A 15,392-nucleotide genomic window follows, 5' to 3' on the forward strand; every position below is an offset into this window, starting at 1 on the left:
GAGCAACGGAAAGAAGGAGAGAAGGGTGAAGGATAAGAGAGAAGAAGAAGAAGGACATGGTGGTCAAGAAACATTGATAAGCAGTGTGAGGGCTAGCTGAAGTCTCCGGCCCAGAGGTCGCGCAGGAGGTGTTAGATTAGCACTGAGCTTCAGAGGGTGTTAGATTAGCACTGAGCTTCACTCGCTTCTCACTTGGAAGAAAACTAATCTCTTCACAACCTAGATATCCTGGTAGTCTAATTGTACTACTTGCCGAGAGCTAACAAGTCCCAGTCTCAAGTCTCACCCTGTCCCTTTAAAACACCTTTAGGAAATTCTAATGAACCGTAAATCTAGAGCTATGTGAGATCTCGATTTTAACGATCTAAAACAAACTAGACTGGAAGTTGGGATCTTCCAAGTGAGATCAGAATCCTAAGCAAATCTATTTCTATTGAATGCTGGTTTGAAGCGCAAGATACTTATAACCCTCTGATGCGAAAAAACCTTCAAAAACAGATTCTTCGAATCTAAGCCCTATATAAAAAATTCAGTGACTTTTCTAGGACACCCGATACCCCTACACAAAACCTACAAGTCCGTTAGGGACCCCACATACGAGACGTCCATCTCCCGAACAAAAAAAAGAGGACGACGGAGCAGCAGCTCACGTCCTCTCACACTTATACAGCTTAAAATGAAAGCGTGCGCTGCGAGTGTGTTTCAGCAAGCCACGCCCACTTTTGTCAGCAGCTCTCAAGTCCATAGGTAACGATTGAATAAAGAGAGACGCAGAGCTTCTTCTCTTTCTCGTCAACCATGAAACATCAGAGAGAAGGAGATCAAGCAGAAGCAAAATAAGGAAACGTTAGAAGCTTCAACAAGAAAATCAATGAAAGAAAAAAAAATGTATGGTGTAACTATAAAAATCCATTTATTCATCTAAAAAAAAAGAAGAAGAAGACGGTAAAATAGCAGAGAGTGGAGCAAATAGAAGAAGAAGAATAAGAATAAGACCAGCCGAATAGGAGGGTGTTTTTTATACAGAACTTTTTGCTTTTATTAAAAGGGCGGGGGAATCACTTTTAATCACTGTTTTTATATGAACTCTGAACGAAAACGAAAAAAGAAGAAGAAGCATGGAAGAAAATGAATGGGGAAATGGAAAAATGACTATGTTCTTTTTGTGTGTGGACCTAGATTTTACAACAACAAAAAATAGAATAGGATAAAAAAAGAAGAAACGAGTTGAAATGAAAAAAAAATTAAAAATGGTTGTCGCTCTTGACTCTCTCTTGACTCAATCGAGCAACGAAATTTGGGCGAATCCTGTCAGAGTCCGCTCGTCGGGAACCTGAATAGAATCGAATATAACATTATGGTTTTTAATTTCCGGTTGCATCTGCGTTTTCTATTAGATGTGTGTGGAGGGGGGGGGGGTTAGACTACTGTATCTAGGCAGGAAATTGGAGTAAATGGAGGTGTGGCAGAGCCTCTGCTAGAGTGAATAGATTTCTGACTACAAAAACAAATGTAGAGTTTTCAAAAACGCGTTTTTTGATAGAAAACAATTTCCAAAATACATTTTTAATTTCTCCAATTTCAGGAAGCCATCCATTCGACTCTATTACCACGGAGGCGAAATGTCCAGAGTCTATTTTCCATAGTTTCAAGCGGGCCGGCCCGGGCAGGTGGCACGCCGGCTGATAACTTGTCTTTAAAACGATATATTCAGACGGTTTTGGTACCAAATGGTAGATCTCACTCAAACATTCAAGCACATTTTTCGACATATTGTTTGATCGGAATCCTGCTGAGATGATATAGACGTGATGGGCCCTGTCGAGATCTATCATTTGGTAACAAAACCGTCTAAATACCTCATTTTGGAGACAAGTTATCAGCCGGCCCGCTTGCAACTATGCTTTTTTTCCCATTATTCTCGCTGCTTCAGTTTTCAGACCTCCAAAACCAAATCCGATCTTCCTATACTCTTCCACATCTCATGATCATACTCTTCCACATCTCATGATCATATCCCTCTATTCATAACTTCCCAATTAGACTAAAAGACGACACCGTTCTAAGCTCTTGTATTCATAATCCAGCTCATCTCCTTCTCTTTTGCCACCAGGACTACTCAGGCAATGAATTATTGAAGAAGAGGACATCGTCGTCGTCGAGAAAGAAAACCGATGCATCTTTTTGGGCACACACACACATACAAATAACATCAAAGAACCAGGGGAACTGTGTACAAGAATTTTGGGAAACCGATGAAAAATTGCAACGCAGTAAACAAGTCAGTCATGACACGGACGACGGTTTGTATATACGTCGTCTTCTGGTGTGAGTAGTGGGAAAATGAGAAACGACGTGACTCTCTTCTCTTCACTTCGTTGATTGGAATCAAATTTCTCTAGAAGAAATCTGACCACTAACTAACTAACATATATGTGTGTGTTTACAAACTGCGGTAATTCATAGTCAAGGGGTACTGTAGAAAAGGTTCTACAGTAGAAAACCAATGCAGGTGGTTTCGGGTCGCCAGATTATTACTAATCGACTAGATGTCGTGTAAAGCAAAAAAACGGGAGGACAGGTGCAATGTGTGAGGTAATCGGGGGATGTAAAATGCGCACACAGTTAATCATGTAGGTGGGAGAAGAGTGAAGCCACAGAGGACAATCAATTGTGAAGGGAAGGGATCGACATCCATTGCCCACTTCAAATTGAGCAAGCTTGATTGGTTGAGACCGGAAAGCGTAGATCTAGAAAAAGAGATAGGCCTAGGTTTCAGACAGTATAGATTCAGAAGACGTAGCATTCCAGATCCTCGGGCAACTCCTACTGCTACCAACACGACAAATCTGAGCGATCCTTTCAATTAAACTGTCTTCTTCTACCTTCTGCATCCATTCTAATCGGATCTGAGCTTGTCCTACCGTAACCCTGTCCGTTCTACAAAGATTAACAAGCCCTAACCATTAAGATGCCGATCACCTTATCCTCCGGATCTTTGCTCTCCTGCCGATTCTCATTCCAATTAGCTAAATGACCAGTCCTTCCAATTAGCCAAACGACCAGCTGTACCCAAAAGCTTAGCGCGGCTCTGATAAAGACAACTTCTAAGCCTATGGAACGCCTTATAAGACCTACACTGAAGGTGTCTTGCGTAACTCTATCCTAGGCTATCTTGCGTCAGAGAGTACCCCATCTGTCGCCATTCTCCTTCTGTGTTGCGTCTTTGGCCACTTCTTCCTTTTTTCCATGTCCCGTATGAGGCGGCTTGCCCGTTAGTGTGGCAAAGCTGTGTGTGTGGGGGCAGATGCATTCTCTGTTTCCTTTGAAAAACTGAGGGCGCCGTCGGTCGCGCTGTTGCCACTGGCTGCTGTTGCTGCCTGCGACCCGGACAGTCATCATCATCATTCCCTTCATCAACCTCGCGTGTCCACTCTTGCCGTCTCTCTCTCGTTTGACCGGCTAGGAGGGACAGCTTCACAGCGAAGACCCGAGAGCTGTGAGCGTGAGCAGGCAACATGAAAAAAAATGTTTGTGTGTGCGTGTGTGTTTGTGAGTGTATGAGCGCTAGGAGTGTACGTGGAGGACAACGCGAAGACTCTTCGACGGCGACAAAGAGCCAACGGCTCACATACACATATCGGGGGACTTTGTTTCTCACGCGCGGCGCACATATACTTCTAGATGAGGGATTAATGACGTTGGCGAGCTGAAACTAAGCCTAGGCACCTGACAAAACTCTCTGGCAGATAGATTTTCACGCGGGGAACTTTCAACAAACACTTTCAGATGAAATCCGCGAACAAAGAAACTAAAGACTCACCTCATTTGCATGAACTCCTGAATTCAATGCGAACGTTATGGATCGTCGATCGGATTTGCTTCCGGCGTAATCGATCAATTTTTGTAGGTTGGCGGCGACTATGACCAGATCGTGACAGTCTATCAGCTCGGCGGTGACGAGTTCGTGGGCGATTCCTTCTACTGAAAATGGGGGAAAGGTTTTTAATGCTTCAGGAGTGTTTCAAATATTTGTAAGCTTCTGAAAGCTTCTGGAAGCGCCTAACAGATATCCAGTTGTCTCTGGAATCTCACAGAAGCTCAGACATTCATAGTTTCTACGCTAGATTCTAAAAACGTCTGGATAGTATTCCTAGGTTCAAATCAATTTATCAATTGTATAAAAGCTTCTGAAAGATGTGGGGTTTTAACTAGACGTATTCGATGAGTTCTTCAAAAGCTAGAAAAATTCTTAGAAGGTTCTGGATACCTTCAGAAGCTGTAAACTATCTAAAAGCTTTCAGGAATCTATTAGAAGCTGAAAATTGTCTGAAAGCTTCTAGGAGTCTTCTAGATGCTTCTAAAAGACTTTTTGTTTCTAGACGAATCACAGAACGTTCTAAAAGCTTCTCAGATTCCCGGAAACATCTGTTACCAGGCATATCATAGAATCTAGAAACGGTCTAGAAGCTCCTGAAAAACTTCTAGATTGTATATAACTCATTTCCGTACCAGTATCAGATGATTTGGTATAATCAAACTTGATGTCGTTCAATTCTCTTTGCTGATTTCTCACTCTCAACACCATATTCAACGTCTCCGACGACTGATTGCCCGCTTCTGTAGCTTGAGCTGGTGCGGCTGCAGCAGCGGCCGCCGCCGCCTGCTCCTTCTTCTCCTTCTTCTTTTCCCTCTCCTCATCCTCATCACTATCACTCTCCTGTGGCGAATCGTACTCGAATTCCCAGTTTCCATGAGCGTCTTTCCTCAACTTTCCAGACGCCACTTTTTTCGACGAGTGATGTGAGACGACGGGAACGGAAGCGAGATTCTCGATGAGGGTGTGGACCAGGTACTTCTTGTCTTTGGCCTTCTTGAAGAATGAGTACTTGAGAAGTTCTGAAGCTGTTGGCCTTTTAGCTGGATCTTTCTGAAAGAATTCTCAATTGCAATTACTAATGATACTTAACAAATGATACCTGCAAACAATCCCTGATAAGTGTCTTGAACGACTTCCCGTAAGCCTTGTACTGATCCTTCCGTTCTGCATTCGTTTCCAAAGTTGGTGGATCGTTTTGGAGGGTCAACATAAGCACTTTCATTGGCGGATACTTATGATATGGGGCTGTTCCGGTGGCCAGCTCGATTGCCAGGATTCCTAAAGACCATATATCGGCCTTGAAGTCGTATCCTTGGACTTGTTCCATGACTTCTGGAGCCATCCAGCACGGGGTGCCGACGAATGTGTGGCGGACTTTCTGGAAGATTCCAATTATAAAGTCTAAATATTTAAAATCCAGAAGCTTCTAAAACTGCGAATTTCTGGTTTAAAAGATACTATCAGATTTTTGTAATGTGCTAAAAATGAACTCTAAAGATTTAAACTTCCACCAAAATCCATTAAACTAACCTGTCTCGAAAGGTCTCCTCCTGACGATGCCAACCATCCGGAAACTCCGAAATCAGCGATTTGGATAGTGCCATCGTCGGCGAGCAGAATGTTACCGGCTTTTATGTCACGATGTATTTGCCCATTCAAATGGAAATATTCAAGCCCTTTCAATACTTCACGGAGAACTGTAGCGATAGATACCTCGTCGAGGACGCCAAACTGGGCTTGTTCTTTTCCGATGGCCTAGAAATAAACACGATTTTTTCAGCAAAAGTTATTTAGGAACTGATTTTACTTAACTTCTAGTGAACCGATTTGGGTGAAACCTAAAAAGATTTATTTAAAATTTTGGAATTTTAAACTTTCAGGTTCCCTATAGTTCTGGTTGCGGACTTTTTATGTGATCCTCAGGTTCCTAGACTCTTCGACCCTATATGTTCATAGATCACTCACCTTAACCTTCCGTTTCAATATATCCAACATGGATCCACAATTCAGAAGGCGCATCACGACCCACAACTCCTCCTGTGCGATGAACGAGGTGTAATAACTGACGACATTCGGATGGTTGCACTGAGACATCGCCTGAATTTCGTGACTCAACTCATCCACCGACGTTTGGCACTTTTCCAAATTGATGCATTTGATCGCCACTTTCTCGTTCCGTGGCAAACAGAAGGCCTGGAAGAAATTCATTTTTGATATAAAGCGTTTCCCAAAAATCCAGATTAAACCGGAGATTGTGGAGCTCAATCAGCTCTACGAAACGATCAGACAGTAGCTTTCGAAGCTGGGCTTTCTGAAAAACCCTGATTTCAGAAACCGAGCATGTTTTATATCATTTTGCAGAGCTTGGTGAGTTCTACATGATCCAATTTGAACTATACTTGTCGACGGGCAGATTTCAGGATAGCTCACTTCAAAATTGAGGTTGTGGGTGAAACCGTATGTATACTGATTTGATCACAATTTCAATTTTGAATCAAGTTAGCAGCCAATCCCGAATCGGTCCGTCGATAAGTCTGTTTTAAACTGGATCATGTGAAACTCGTCAAGATCTACAAAATGATATAGAACATGCTCGGTTTCTGAAATCTGGATTTTTCAGAAAGCCCAGCTTTCAAAATTACTGTCTTATCGTTTTGTAAAGCTGGTCGAGCTCTACATTCTTCTGGAAACGTATAAAGCGAAAACGTTTCTCCAAAATCACTTTAAAATTAAAATCGTGGATAACAACAACATACCAAGTGATAGAGCTCGGTGAGCTCTACAACTTCCAATAAGGATAGACCAGCATTCGAATCAGGAACCGGGTGAGGGCCGGGTAAAAACTATCGGTCCGGACCATGATTCTTGTCGGAGGTTGTAGAGGTTCTCCGAGCTCTATCATCCGGTATGCTGTTTTGCTCACAATTTCAATTTTAAAGCAAGTTATCAGCGATTCTTTTATTCTGTTTTTTTTTATATGCCAGCTTCTATCAACTCGTAGATGAAACTAGAATATTGATGTGCAGGCTAATGGATTACGGTATTGGAGTCTCTGCACATCATAGATACAATTCAATGGGATCTCAGCCCATTCATCAATATAACCTTTAGAAAACTCTTTCCATAGTCAAATAGGCATGACATTTTCTTCCACACCATTCATTCATTCCTCTTCTCTCTCTCTCTTCTATCCGAGAGAGAGGATGCTGCTATCGGACGACGCAACACCCCAACCCCTCCCAATGCGCTCCAACACAGACGCGAGAAAACGGAGGAGAAGAGAGTAACAAACACGTGACAGTGGAGGAAAGCGCGCGCGCAGATGTTATGACTTCGTTCCGTGTTCCGTTCTTGTGCTGTTTGAATTGCTCAGGCCTATTTTTGGCTAGGTAGCTATTTTAGGGAGTTTTCCTAATTAGTTAGTTGGGTAATCAAGCGGAAGAAGATCTGAGAAGACTTTTCAATATTGCTGATCATGAAAAATAGGGATTTTTGTCCAAAACGGTTGGGGGAGATTCAGAAAAGATTCTCAACTTTTTGATCCTAAAAATCCATAGGTTTCTTTAGATCCCACTAATTTCTATCGAACTTCTAGATCATTCGAAAAAAATCGGATGTTTTCGAAAATTCAGAATCTGATAGACTAGAATTTGGAGAACTTTTATCTCCGCAGTCATTGGGCAAACTTTTGAAACGATAGAACATTTTCAACAATTACAGTATTCCCTCTAATAGAAGCCCACATAATCCGTCAAATTTGAGCTCAATTATTGTAGAAGATATCAAACATTTGTGATCTGATAAGTTATTTATCATAATCTCACCGAAATTTTATCAGTTGATACCTCTCATAGGTACCGAGGTAATTGAGCCCAATGTTAACGTCTTGGGTTGACTTCTAGGGCCATGTTTTTCTCAGAAATTAAAATTTCAAGAGATTTTATAGAAGTATAAATCGTTATTTATTTTCGTATCTTTCGGGCATGATGCCTATAACTAATTACTATAAAATCTAGATAGATTGGTTAGACATTTTCTCACGATGATTGTAGGATCTTGAATTTTAGGAGAACAATCAACTTTGGACTCCAAAAATAGCTCTGTTTGCCTGATTCTCCTTCACACCCCATAGGAATCCCTACAAAGAGTTTGTTATTGAGTAGAAACACACATTCTTTGTGTTTTCAGAGCTTTTCTAGAATTGCTGGTTTCAGGCGTTTCCCTCCAGAGATGTCCGGATTTCCATAAAATCCTTTTATTCCGTACCTCACTGGTGCGATTCCTCCTCAGCAAATACCGTAATTTTAGATTTTTTTAAAAACTATTACAGTAACCAAGACTGTAGAATCAGGGCCGCGGCTTTTTCCGTTCAGTTACTTCTGAAATAGGTAGGACTTGGCGGTCGAAAGGCTCTGATAGTTTTTGACTGACTGACATACTTGTAAAATTCCGGGCCCGGCCCGGAAGGCCCGGTGTCAGAAATTCTGTATTTTTGAGCCAAATTTTGAGCTCTCAATATAATTTTTTTCATTTTTTCCCGTATTTCGGATTGTTTGTCTGTCTGAACAAAAAAAATCGAAAAACTCGAAAAAAAATGTTTTGTTCGAAAAAAATCACATAAGGGTCCCCCTTATGTGTTTTAGTGAAATGACGGGCCCGCCGGGCCGGNCCGGGCCTTCGAAATTCCGGAAAAAGCCCGGCCCGGGCCCGTTTACAAGTATGCTGACTGAGCTTTTTTTTCGAAAGAACGGACTGATTGGTCCACGGTAACATACCCACGGCCTCAATCACGGTCGGCCGCGGCCCTGCTCCCGACAGCCTTAACAGTAACCCAACCACCCCAATTTCAAAACAGTCGGATTTCTAATACAGCAGTCTTCAAGACCTGCTGATCTAATTACCTCATTAAAGCATTGATTCGTTATTTTTTAATTGAAAATATACACCCATTTCTCTTCTATTCCCTTTTGCTTTTTGATCACCGGAATTGACACACTTGTTCTCTTTTTATTTTTCATTCTTTCTCTGTCTCCTCTCCTGCGGTAAGGATTCCTTACCGTAAAAACCGTAGCCGTTGCTCCCACACCAATCGACTCATCCAATTTGTAGGCCGACGGTTCTGTGGGCCACCGATCCGCCGGATTCAGCTGTGCAACCAACGCCGCAGATGCCGCAGCAGCCGCCGCTATCGGAGACGACACTGGCGCATGGAGCGTCGACGTGGATCCCAAAGTGTTGATGCTGGACATAGTGTCACTGTAGGTGCCAGCTGTCGTCGAGTACTCCGATGTTATAGTGTTCTGGGCACGCGGGTTGGAGCCATCAGCGCCACCGCCACTGGCAGTACCTCCTCCTCCTCCTGCCAAATTTGTGGAGCTCATGGTACTGTGAGAGGAGACAAGGAGGGACACTGATGAGTAATTGAGATGATTCGTGTGACTATCGGGAGGACTCTGGAATAATCGGACCGATTAGGAATATTTGGAGGAACAAATGAAATTCAGAGTAAGTCATATTTTATCATTTTCATTCTAGAATACTGGGGGAGTGGCTTAAAATGTGTTCGCCTATTTTGGAGGACATCTGTAGCTTGTTAAAGATATTGGGACCTATTTTACGTTATAACACAACTACCGTATTCCGTCTAAATTCAGCGTAAATCGCAGAAATAATATTTGAACCACCTGAATACAATTTTGGATCTTAAAAATTCCTCACATGCGAAATCTATATTGATAACCTAGAAACTACCATATTTTCTCTAACAGAAGCCCACCCAAGTCGTTAAGTTTGAGCTCAATTATCTGGATTCCTGTGAAATATATCAAAAATTTGTCAGCTGATAAAATATTTTTGATGATATCAACAATATTTTATCAGCTGACAAACTTCTGATATCCTTCCCTGAAACCGAGGAGATTGAGATCAGATTTAGTTGACGGTTCGGGTGGGCTTCTAGTAGAGGAAATACGAGGGAGTTTCTCGGTTATCGTTAAAGATTTGGCATATGAAGAAGTTTTTGGCTTCAATATTGTATCCCGAGAGTTTACGTATGATTCTTGCAATTTATACTGATTTTGGACGTATTTTGACTAGACCAGAATCAACCTCTGACATGTCTTTTTATAGAGTTTTCTGAATTTTCTGAAAAATTGACACATGAGAGATTTTTGTAAATTTGGGGTTTTTCGAGGACGGAGAATTAGTTAAATTTGGTATTTCTGAGGTAAAACAATTACGAAAAACTCAATAATAATAATAATAATAAATTCGAGCTTGAATATTTTTAGATTTCGGATTATTCAAGTCACAATGACGGCCCCTGTCATAACTTCTTTCAGAATCAATATTTTCTGATCTTTTAAATTTCATATGATAGGACTCGGCAATTTCTAGAAAATGATACTATTTGGAACACTGTAGCCCGTTTTGCAAATCTGGATTTTAGTGATGAACAACATTTTCGAGAGTTTAAAAGAATATAAAATAAATAGAGGAAAAAGAGCTGAAATAGGTCAAGAATTCACAAATTCAAAAATCAAAAACTCGAAGGGAATGCGAAGATAATAGCATCAGCAGATGAGCTGGATTTTTGGAAACGTGGAATGAAAAAAGGCTTTAATTAAAGACGGAGTTCTTCTAGATCTGGGTCAACTTTTCCAATGTTTCTTGGATTGGGAATAGTGACTGTTTTAGAAAAATAGATCAGGAAAAAAAGAAAAACAAAACAATCGAGAAAACTTTTTTTATAGTTTCATTGTTTTCTTTTTTCTGATTCTGTTATCTTCTTCTACTTCTCCACGTCTTCTTCTTCTTCTACTCTCGATCTTCTAAACGACCGTAAAAACAAAATAATCTATGACCTCTCAGATGATATCATCACCTAGTCAAAATGGCTTTGGGGGATTATGAGATAAGGAAAAAAACTGAAACTTTTTGCATCTAAATATAGAAAGATTTTGACCTCGAAAGATAGAAATTGAATAGTGACGAAAATCGACTAGAGATTAGGGGAAACCTTTAAAGATTTAGTCATTTTTAAGATTTTTAAGGGGTCATTGAATTGTGTAGAAAATATAATTTATTGAGGTTTTTCAAGATGCTATTTGTACGTTTTCAGTTCAAAAACTCATATTCTTGCAACAGAAAAAGTTTCTGCATTTTGACGTGATTGTGCTAGCAGAAACCGGAACTACAAACTACAAAGTTTTCTAAAGTAACCTATAGTATCTACACGAACACAATCCGGTCAAATTTCAGACAAAAAATTCAGAAAAATCGAAAAAGAACCTTTGAAAATAGCTGGAAACCCAAAAAGGTCTAAAATTTTTGCTAAAAATCGGAGAAGAAATAGGTTTTTTTTTTTTGAAAAATCGCTCTTTTTTCGGAGTTTTCGGTTTTGGCGGGAATTCAAAAAAAAAAGATTAGAAAACCAGATGTTTCCAGAAATGGACGAGAATTGAGATTTATCGTTTTTTGAAGCTATTCTTCGGTTTCAAGAATGCGTTTTTGAACTAAAAACCTTTAATTTTTAAAATTTTGCATTAGAAACCCCGCGAATTTGGACTTAAAATCAAATTCAGGTTTACAATCTTTTTTTTTAGCCCTAAGCAAAAAAAGCCCTCACTATCAGTTTCGTTTTTCAATTTCAAAGATATTTTCAGCGGGAATTTCGGTATAAAATTCTGAAACCGCTTGTGTGAATGTTATAGAATTTTAAAAATATATAGAAACATAATCGACTTATGGTAAGGAGGTGATAGGAAAAGTGCTGAAAAATAGCATATTATATGTTTATATGTGTGCGGGTGATCACCGAAAAAAAGAGGCGGGCTTAGGAATAAATTAAAGAGGGTAGGGAAAACGGGGAGAGAAAATCAATAAATCACAGCTCTCTGAAAGGGGAGGGGGGGGGGCAATAAATAAATAAATGAATATATATATATATATATATAACTGGCTTGAAAATATTTAAAAAATATGCAAATATGTGGCAGAAAAAAGGGAATATAAGACTAGAAAATGACATTATCTTTGCCTGAAAATTACGATTTTCAGGTAAAAATAATGCAAAAATAGAAACATCAATTTACACATAAATAGATCAAAATAGAAATTTTATATTGGAAATTTTTCAATCAAAGCTGTTTGAGACGAGCGACAACGTCCTCTAGAAGAGATATTTCTGCCTGGAAATGTTTAATCGAATTTTGTTGATTATCAAACGTTTTTTTTCAAAATTTTGAGAATTCCGAGATTTAAGAATTTAAGAATTTCAATATTTCGAAAAATTACAGTAAAACCTGTAATAGAAGGGCCCCCTAACTTTTAACTTTGAGCCAGTTTATCTCGGTTACTGTAAGAGATATAACAATGTTGTCCACTGATAAAATTTTTGTGATATTATGATAAACCGTTTTTTTCACAATTTTTTTTCTACCTTTGATGAGGACCGAGATAATTGAGCTCAAACGTGACAGTGTGGGGGCACTTCTATTACAGGTTTTGCGGTATTTAGAATCTTGACAGCCCCTCCTACCTTCGTATGCTTCTTTTCCAACTCTGACAAATCGATCAAATTCTTTTTGAACGCTTGCACTCGTCTCGTTTTCAGCTCTTTCAGCTCGGTTTTAGCCAATCCAGTGATCTCTTCAAACTTCTTACAAGCCTCCGCCTGCTCCGCCTCAGCCTTTGGAATCTCTCGATTCTTGGCACGTGCTCTCTCCAGATTCTTGTTGGCAGCTTCGTAGTTGGCAAGGCAGCGCATTCGGCGGTAGAGAAGATCCTTAGCCGCTTGTGTATCTCTGGCAAAGTAGTGGAGAGTGTCACCGAGTTTCAGTTCTTCGTCGTTAGCAGCGCGGGATTCTACCTAAAATGTTATGAAAATGAAATTGGGTTTCTGAAACTATCAGAAAGTATATTATTTATGCATGGTAGACCAATTTTAAGCCATTCTAGACCAATTTTAGGCTTTTCTAGACCAGAATTCATTCAAAATTCTCACCTTTTTCAGCTTAACCATCGCATCGGCTCCTTGGGCAAATGTCCTGGCCAGTCCCTTGTTCGGCTCTCCACGTGCAATACGCTCGAAGCAGTCGCCGATTTTCGAGAAGGACACCACAACGTCTGAAAATTTAGATACCAATTTTTTGAATTTTTATTGAGTTTAGCCTAATTTCACTCCAAATGGCGAAAATGGGATTCAAGTGACAACTTTTTTAGCGATTTTCAATCTTAATTCTCCTTGAAACCCACTTTTTCTGGCCGCTGTGACCTTCTCAGCCTTCGCCGCCGCCTCCTTGATATGTATATTGTATTCTACCATATAATTCTTCTCCTTCTCGAAAAACTCGTCAACATCCTTTTGTCCAGAAAGCAGAACCTCATCAGCGGATTGGGTGAAACGCTTCCAGAACGATTCCACCTGCTCTTTCTTGTTCTTTCCGCGGACCGAGAGCTGAAAATATTCATTTTTCTTCTCATAGCCAGAGAGTTTTTAAAAATAGTACCTCATTTTCATATTGCAAGAAGATTCTGAAATTCTGATCATTCTTGAAGACCGGATGAGCGGCGATTCTCTGCAAAAACACCTCGTGCATGGCGACAGTCTTCTTGAATTGTGCCAGATAGTCTCTGAAACGATTTCAACAATTTCCACATAGAATTAGACAATACTTACTGCTCCAAGTCGTGTTTCATCTTCATAAACTCCTCTTTAGTCATCGTTGCTTCGCCTTCCCCAAGTTTTTGAAGTTTCTCTCGGGATGAGTCGAAATTCGGCTTTGGAGGTGCCGGTGGGATCTATAAATCGTACTCTTGTCATTTCAGACCTTTTCCAGGCGTTCAAAATGATTATTAGGCTGTTCTTGGCAGATCGAATGCCTCGAAAACCTGTTATTTCTTATTTTAGGCCTCGGATAGTAATTTTCAATCTTATAAAACTACTTACAATAAATCCAGCATAGGATTCGTTCTCCTCAAGCGTTCCATGAAGCCAGAGGAACTCTTCGTGCTCTCGAACCACAGCAGTCTCTGGACGCATATCCTGAAGACGTGTGCGCGTGTGAACCGTGTATTTAACCTGGAAATTTCATATTTGATGAGTTTAATGAAATTTTTGATGCACTGACCTTATCCCTCTCCGAAAGCGCATCTGAAATGTCGACCAGAATCGAGTCGGCCGAGTCCATATCAATGCTGATCTCCTCGGTGCGGTGCTGAAAGATAGAATTGGGCTTGAAAAATCTAAAAAAAAAGTTTCCCCCTCTAAAATTGATTTTTGACAGAAAAAGTGACAGAAAATCAATAAAAAATGCATCTGTCATGTGGGAGAAATGACACACAAAACACAACAAGTTATGTTGTGACTACTATCAGTTTATGCAGTCTCTTATCAATAACTTCTGCAAAAATTCAAAATGTCTGTGTGTGTGTGTGTGTTCCCTTCTCACATTTCGATTCTCAATCAGCGACGAATAGGTCTCCTCTTTTGGGTCCACAGTCGCTGCCACGTGGCTGCTCGACGAATCCGCCACATCTTCTTTCAACGTGGCTTCCGAAGCGGTGACATTGGTACGAGCGGTACGGAATGTGTCTTCGTCGTCGTCCAGAGACACTTCAACATCTACTGGCTCTTCTAGAGGGTTGGCGAAGACCTCTTCAGCCATTCTGGAATTGAAAATATGTCAAAAAGAACAAAAGAGCGGTTTTCGAAGAGAACGAAATAGAGAAAATTTTTAAAAAAAGCTTTAATTTTTGTCTAAATACAATTTTCTAAAAAAAGAAAGAAACTGCTAAATTATTGATTATCAGCTTTGAAATCCAATGACCAGTTTTCCGGGCACAAAGCATAAAAAAAATACAACGAAATCAGGTTTCATATACACAAACATATGGCGAAAAATCGGATTTTAAAATAATTTCAACGAAAAAATCAACGAAAACACTTGAAGATTAGTGATCAGCTCGTTTCGTTCGATCGGTCGCCGAAATGTCCGCAAACATCATTGGGCTTTTCACTGAGTATGCAAGGCCGATCGGTGTCGGTGCGCACTGTCGCCTTCCACCGTAGTCAAAGAGAAAAAGTTGGAAATGTTTTCCAGGAAATCAGAAAAAAAGATGAAGAATCGGAAGAATCGGAACAAGGTGATAAAATCTTGCAATCAAAGCATATTCATGTTGTAAAATCGATAAATTCGATAAAAGTGCGCTGGAAGACTCCAAAACGGGGAAAGCAGCCAACCGAGGCCAACCAAGAAAAGCTTCAGGCGCACTCCTTATTTTGCGCACTCTCTATACATTTTCTGAGCTCCTTTTCTGGGAAGCTCTCACCACTCCTACACACTAGATGATATTAAAATATTGACGAATTTTTTTCGCATTCTCTATGCGAAAATTTTTAATGGATTTTGAAATTTCTTCCTGTCGAAATTGGCCGAATTTAAAATTTCTCACAGTCTTGAATCATTTCAAATTCGGCCTGAATTTTGCGCTAATTCGCCAAAAAACAGGT

The 15,392-nt window shown here is 40.2% G+C and overlaps 2 protein-coding genes across 2 annotated transcripts in view; both read right to left on the minus strand.

Moving 5' to 3' along the window:
* Positions 1 to 1,279: 1,279 nt before the first annotated feature.
* Positions 1,280 to 9,261, minus strand: Cbr-gck-3 (the record flags this gene model as incomplete). The annotated part of the gene is made up of 8 exons (XM_045238634.1): positions 1,280 to 1,333; positions 3,824 to 3,984; positions 4,513 to 4,930; positions 4,980 to 5,306; positions 5,411 to 5,635; positions 5,846 to 6,073; positions 8,336 to 8,389; positions 8,938 to 9,261. 8 exons carry the CDS (start codon positions 9,259 to 9,261, stop codon positions 1,280 to 1,282), a joined length of 1,791 nt encoding a protein of 596 aa, XP_045093008.1.
* Positions 9,262 to 12,018: 2,757 nt separating this feature from the next.
* Positions 12,019 to 15,392, minus strand: part of Cbr-snx-6 — a gene marked incomplete at both ends in the record, with an annotated part of 7,265 nt that continues 3,891 nt past the window's right edge. The window contains 9 exons of the mRNA XM_045238635.1: positions 12,019 to 12,069; positions 12,420 to 12,749; positions 12,885 to 13,006; positions 13,136 to 13,337; positions 13,390 to 13,513; positions 13,560 to 13,681; positions 13,830 to 13,961; positions 14,011 to 14,097; positions 14,332 to 14,548. Of these exons, the coding sequence (XP_045100788.1) occupies positions 12,019 to 12,069; positions 12,420 to 12,749; positions 12,885 to 13,006; positions 13,136 to 13,337; positions 13,390 to 13,513; positions 13,560 to 13,681; positions 13,830 to 13,961; positions 14,011 to 14,097; positions 14,332 to 14,548 (1,387 nt within the window). The remainder of the gene's footprint in view (positions 12,070 to 12,419; positions 12,750 to 12,884; positions 13,007 to 13,135; positions 13,338 to 13,389; positions 13,514 to 13,559; positions 13,682 to 13,829; positions 13,962 to 14,010; positions 14,098 to 14,331; positions 14,549 to 15,392) is intronic.

Source organism: Caenorhabditis briggsae (assembly GCF_000004555.2).
Source record: "Caenorhabditis briggsae complete genome, chrV, whole genome shotgun sequence".
NCBI classification, from domain to species: Eukaryota; Metazoa; Nematoda; class Chromadorea; order Rhabditida; family Rhabditidae; genus Caenorhabditis; species Caenorhabditis briggsae.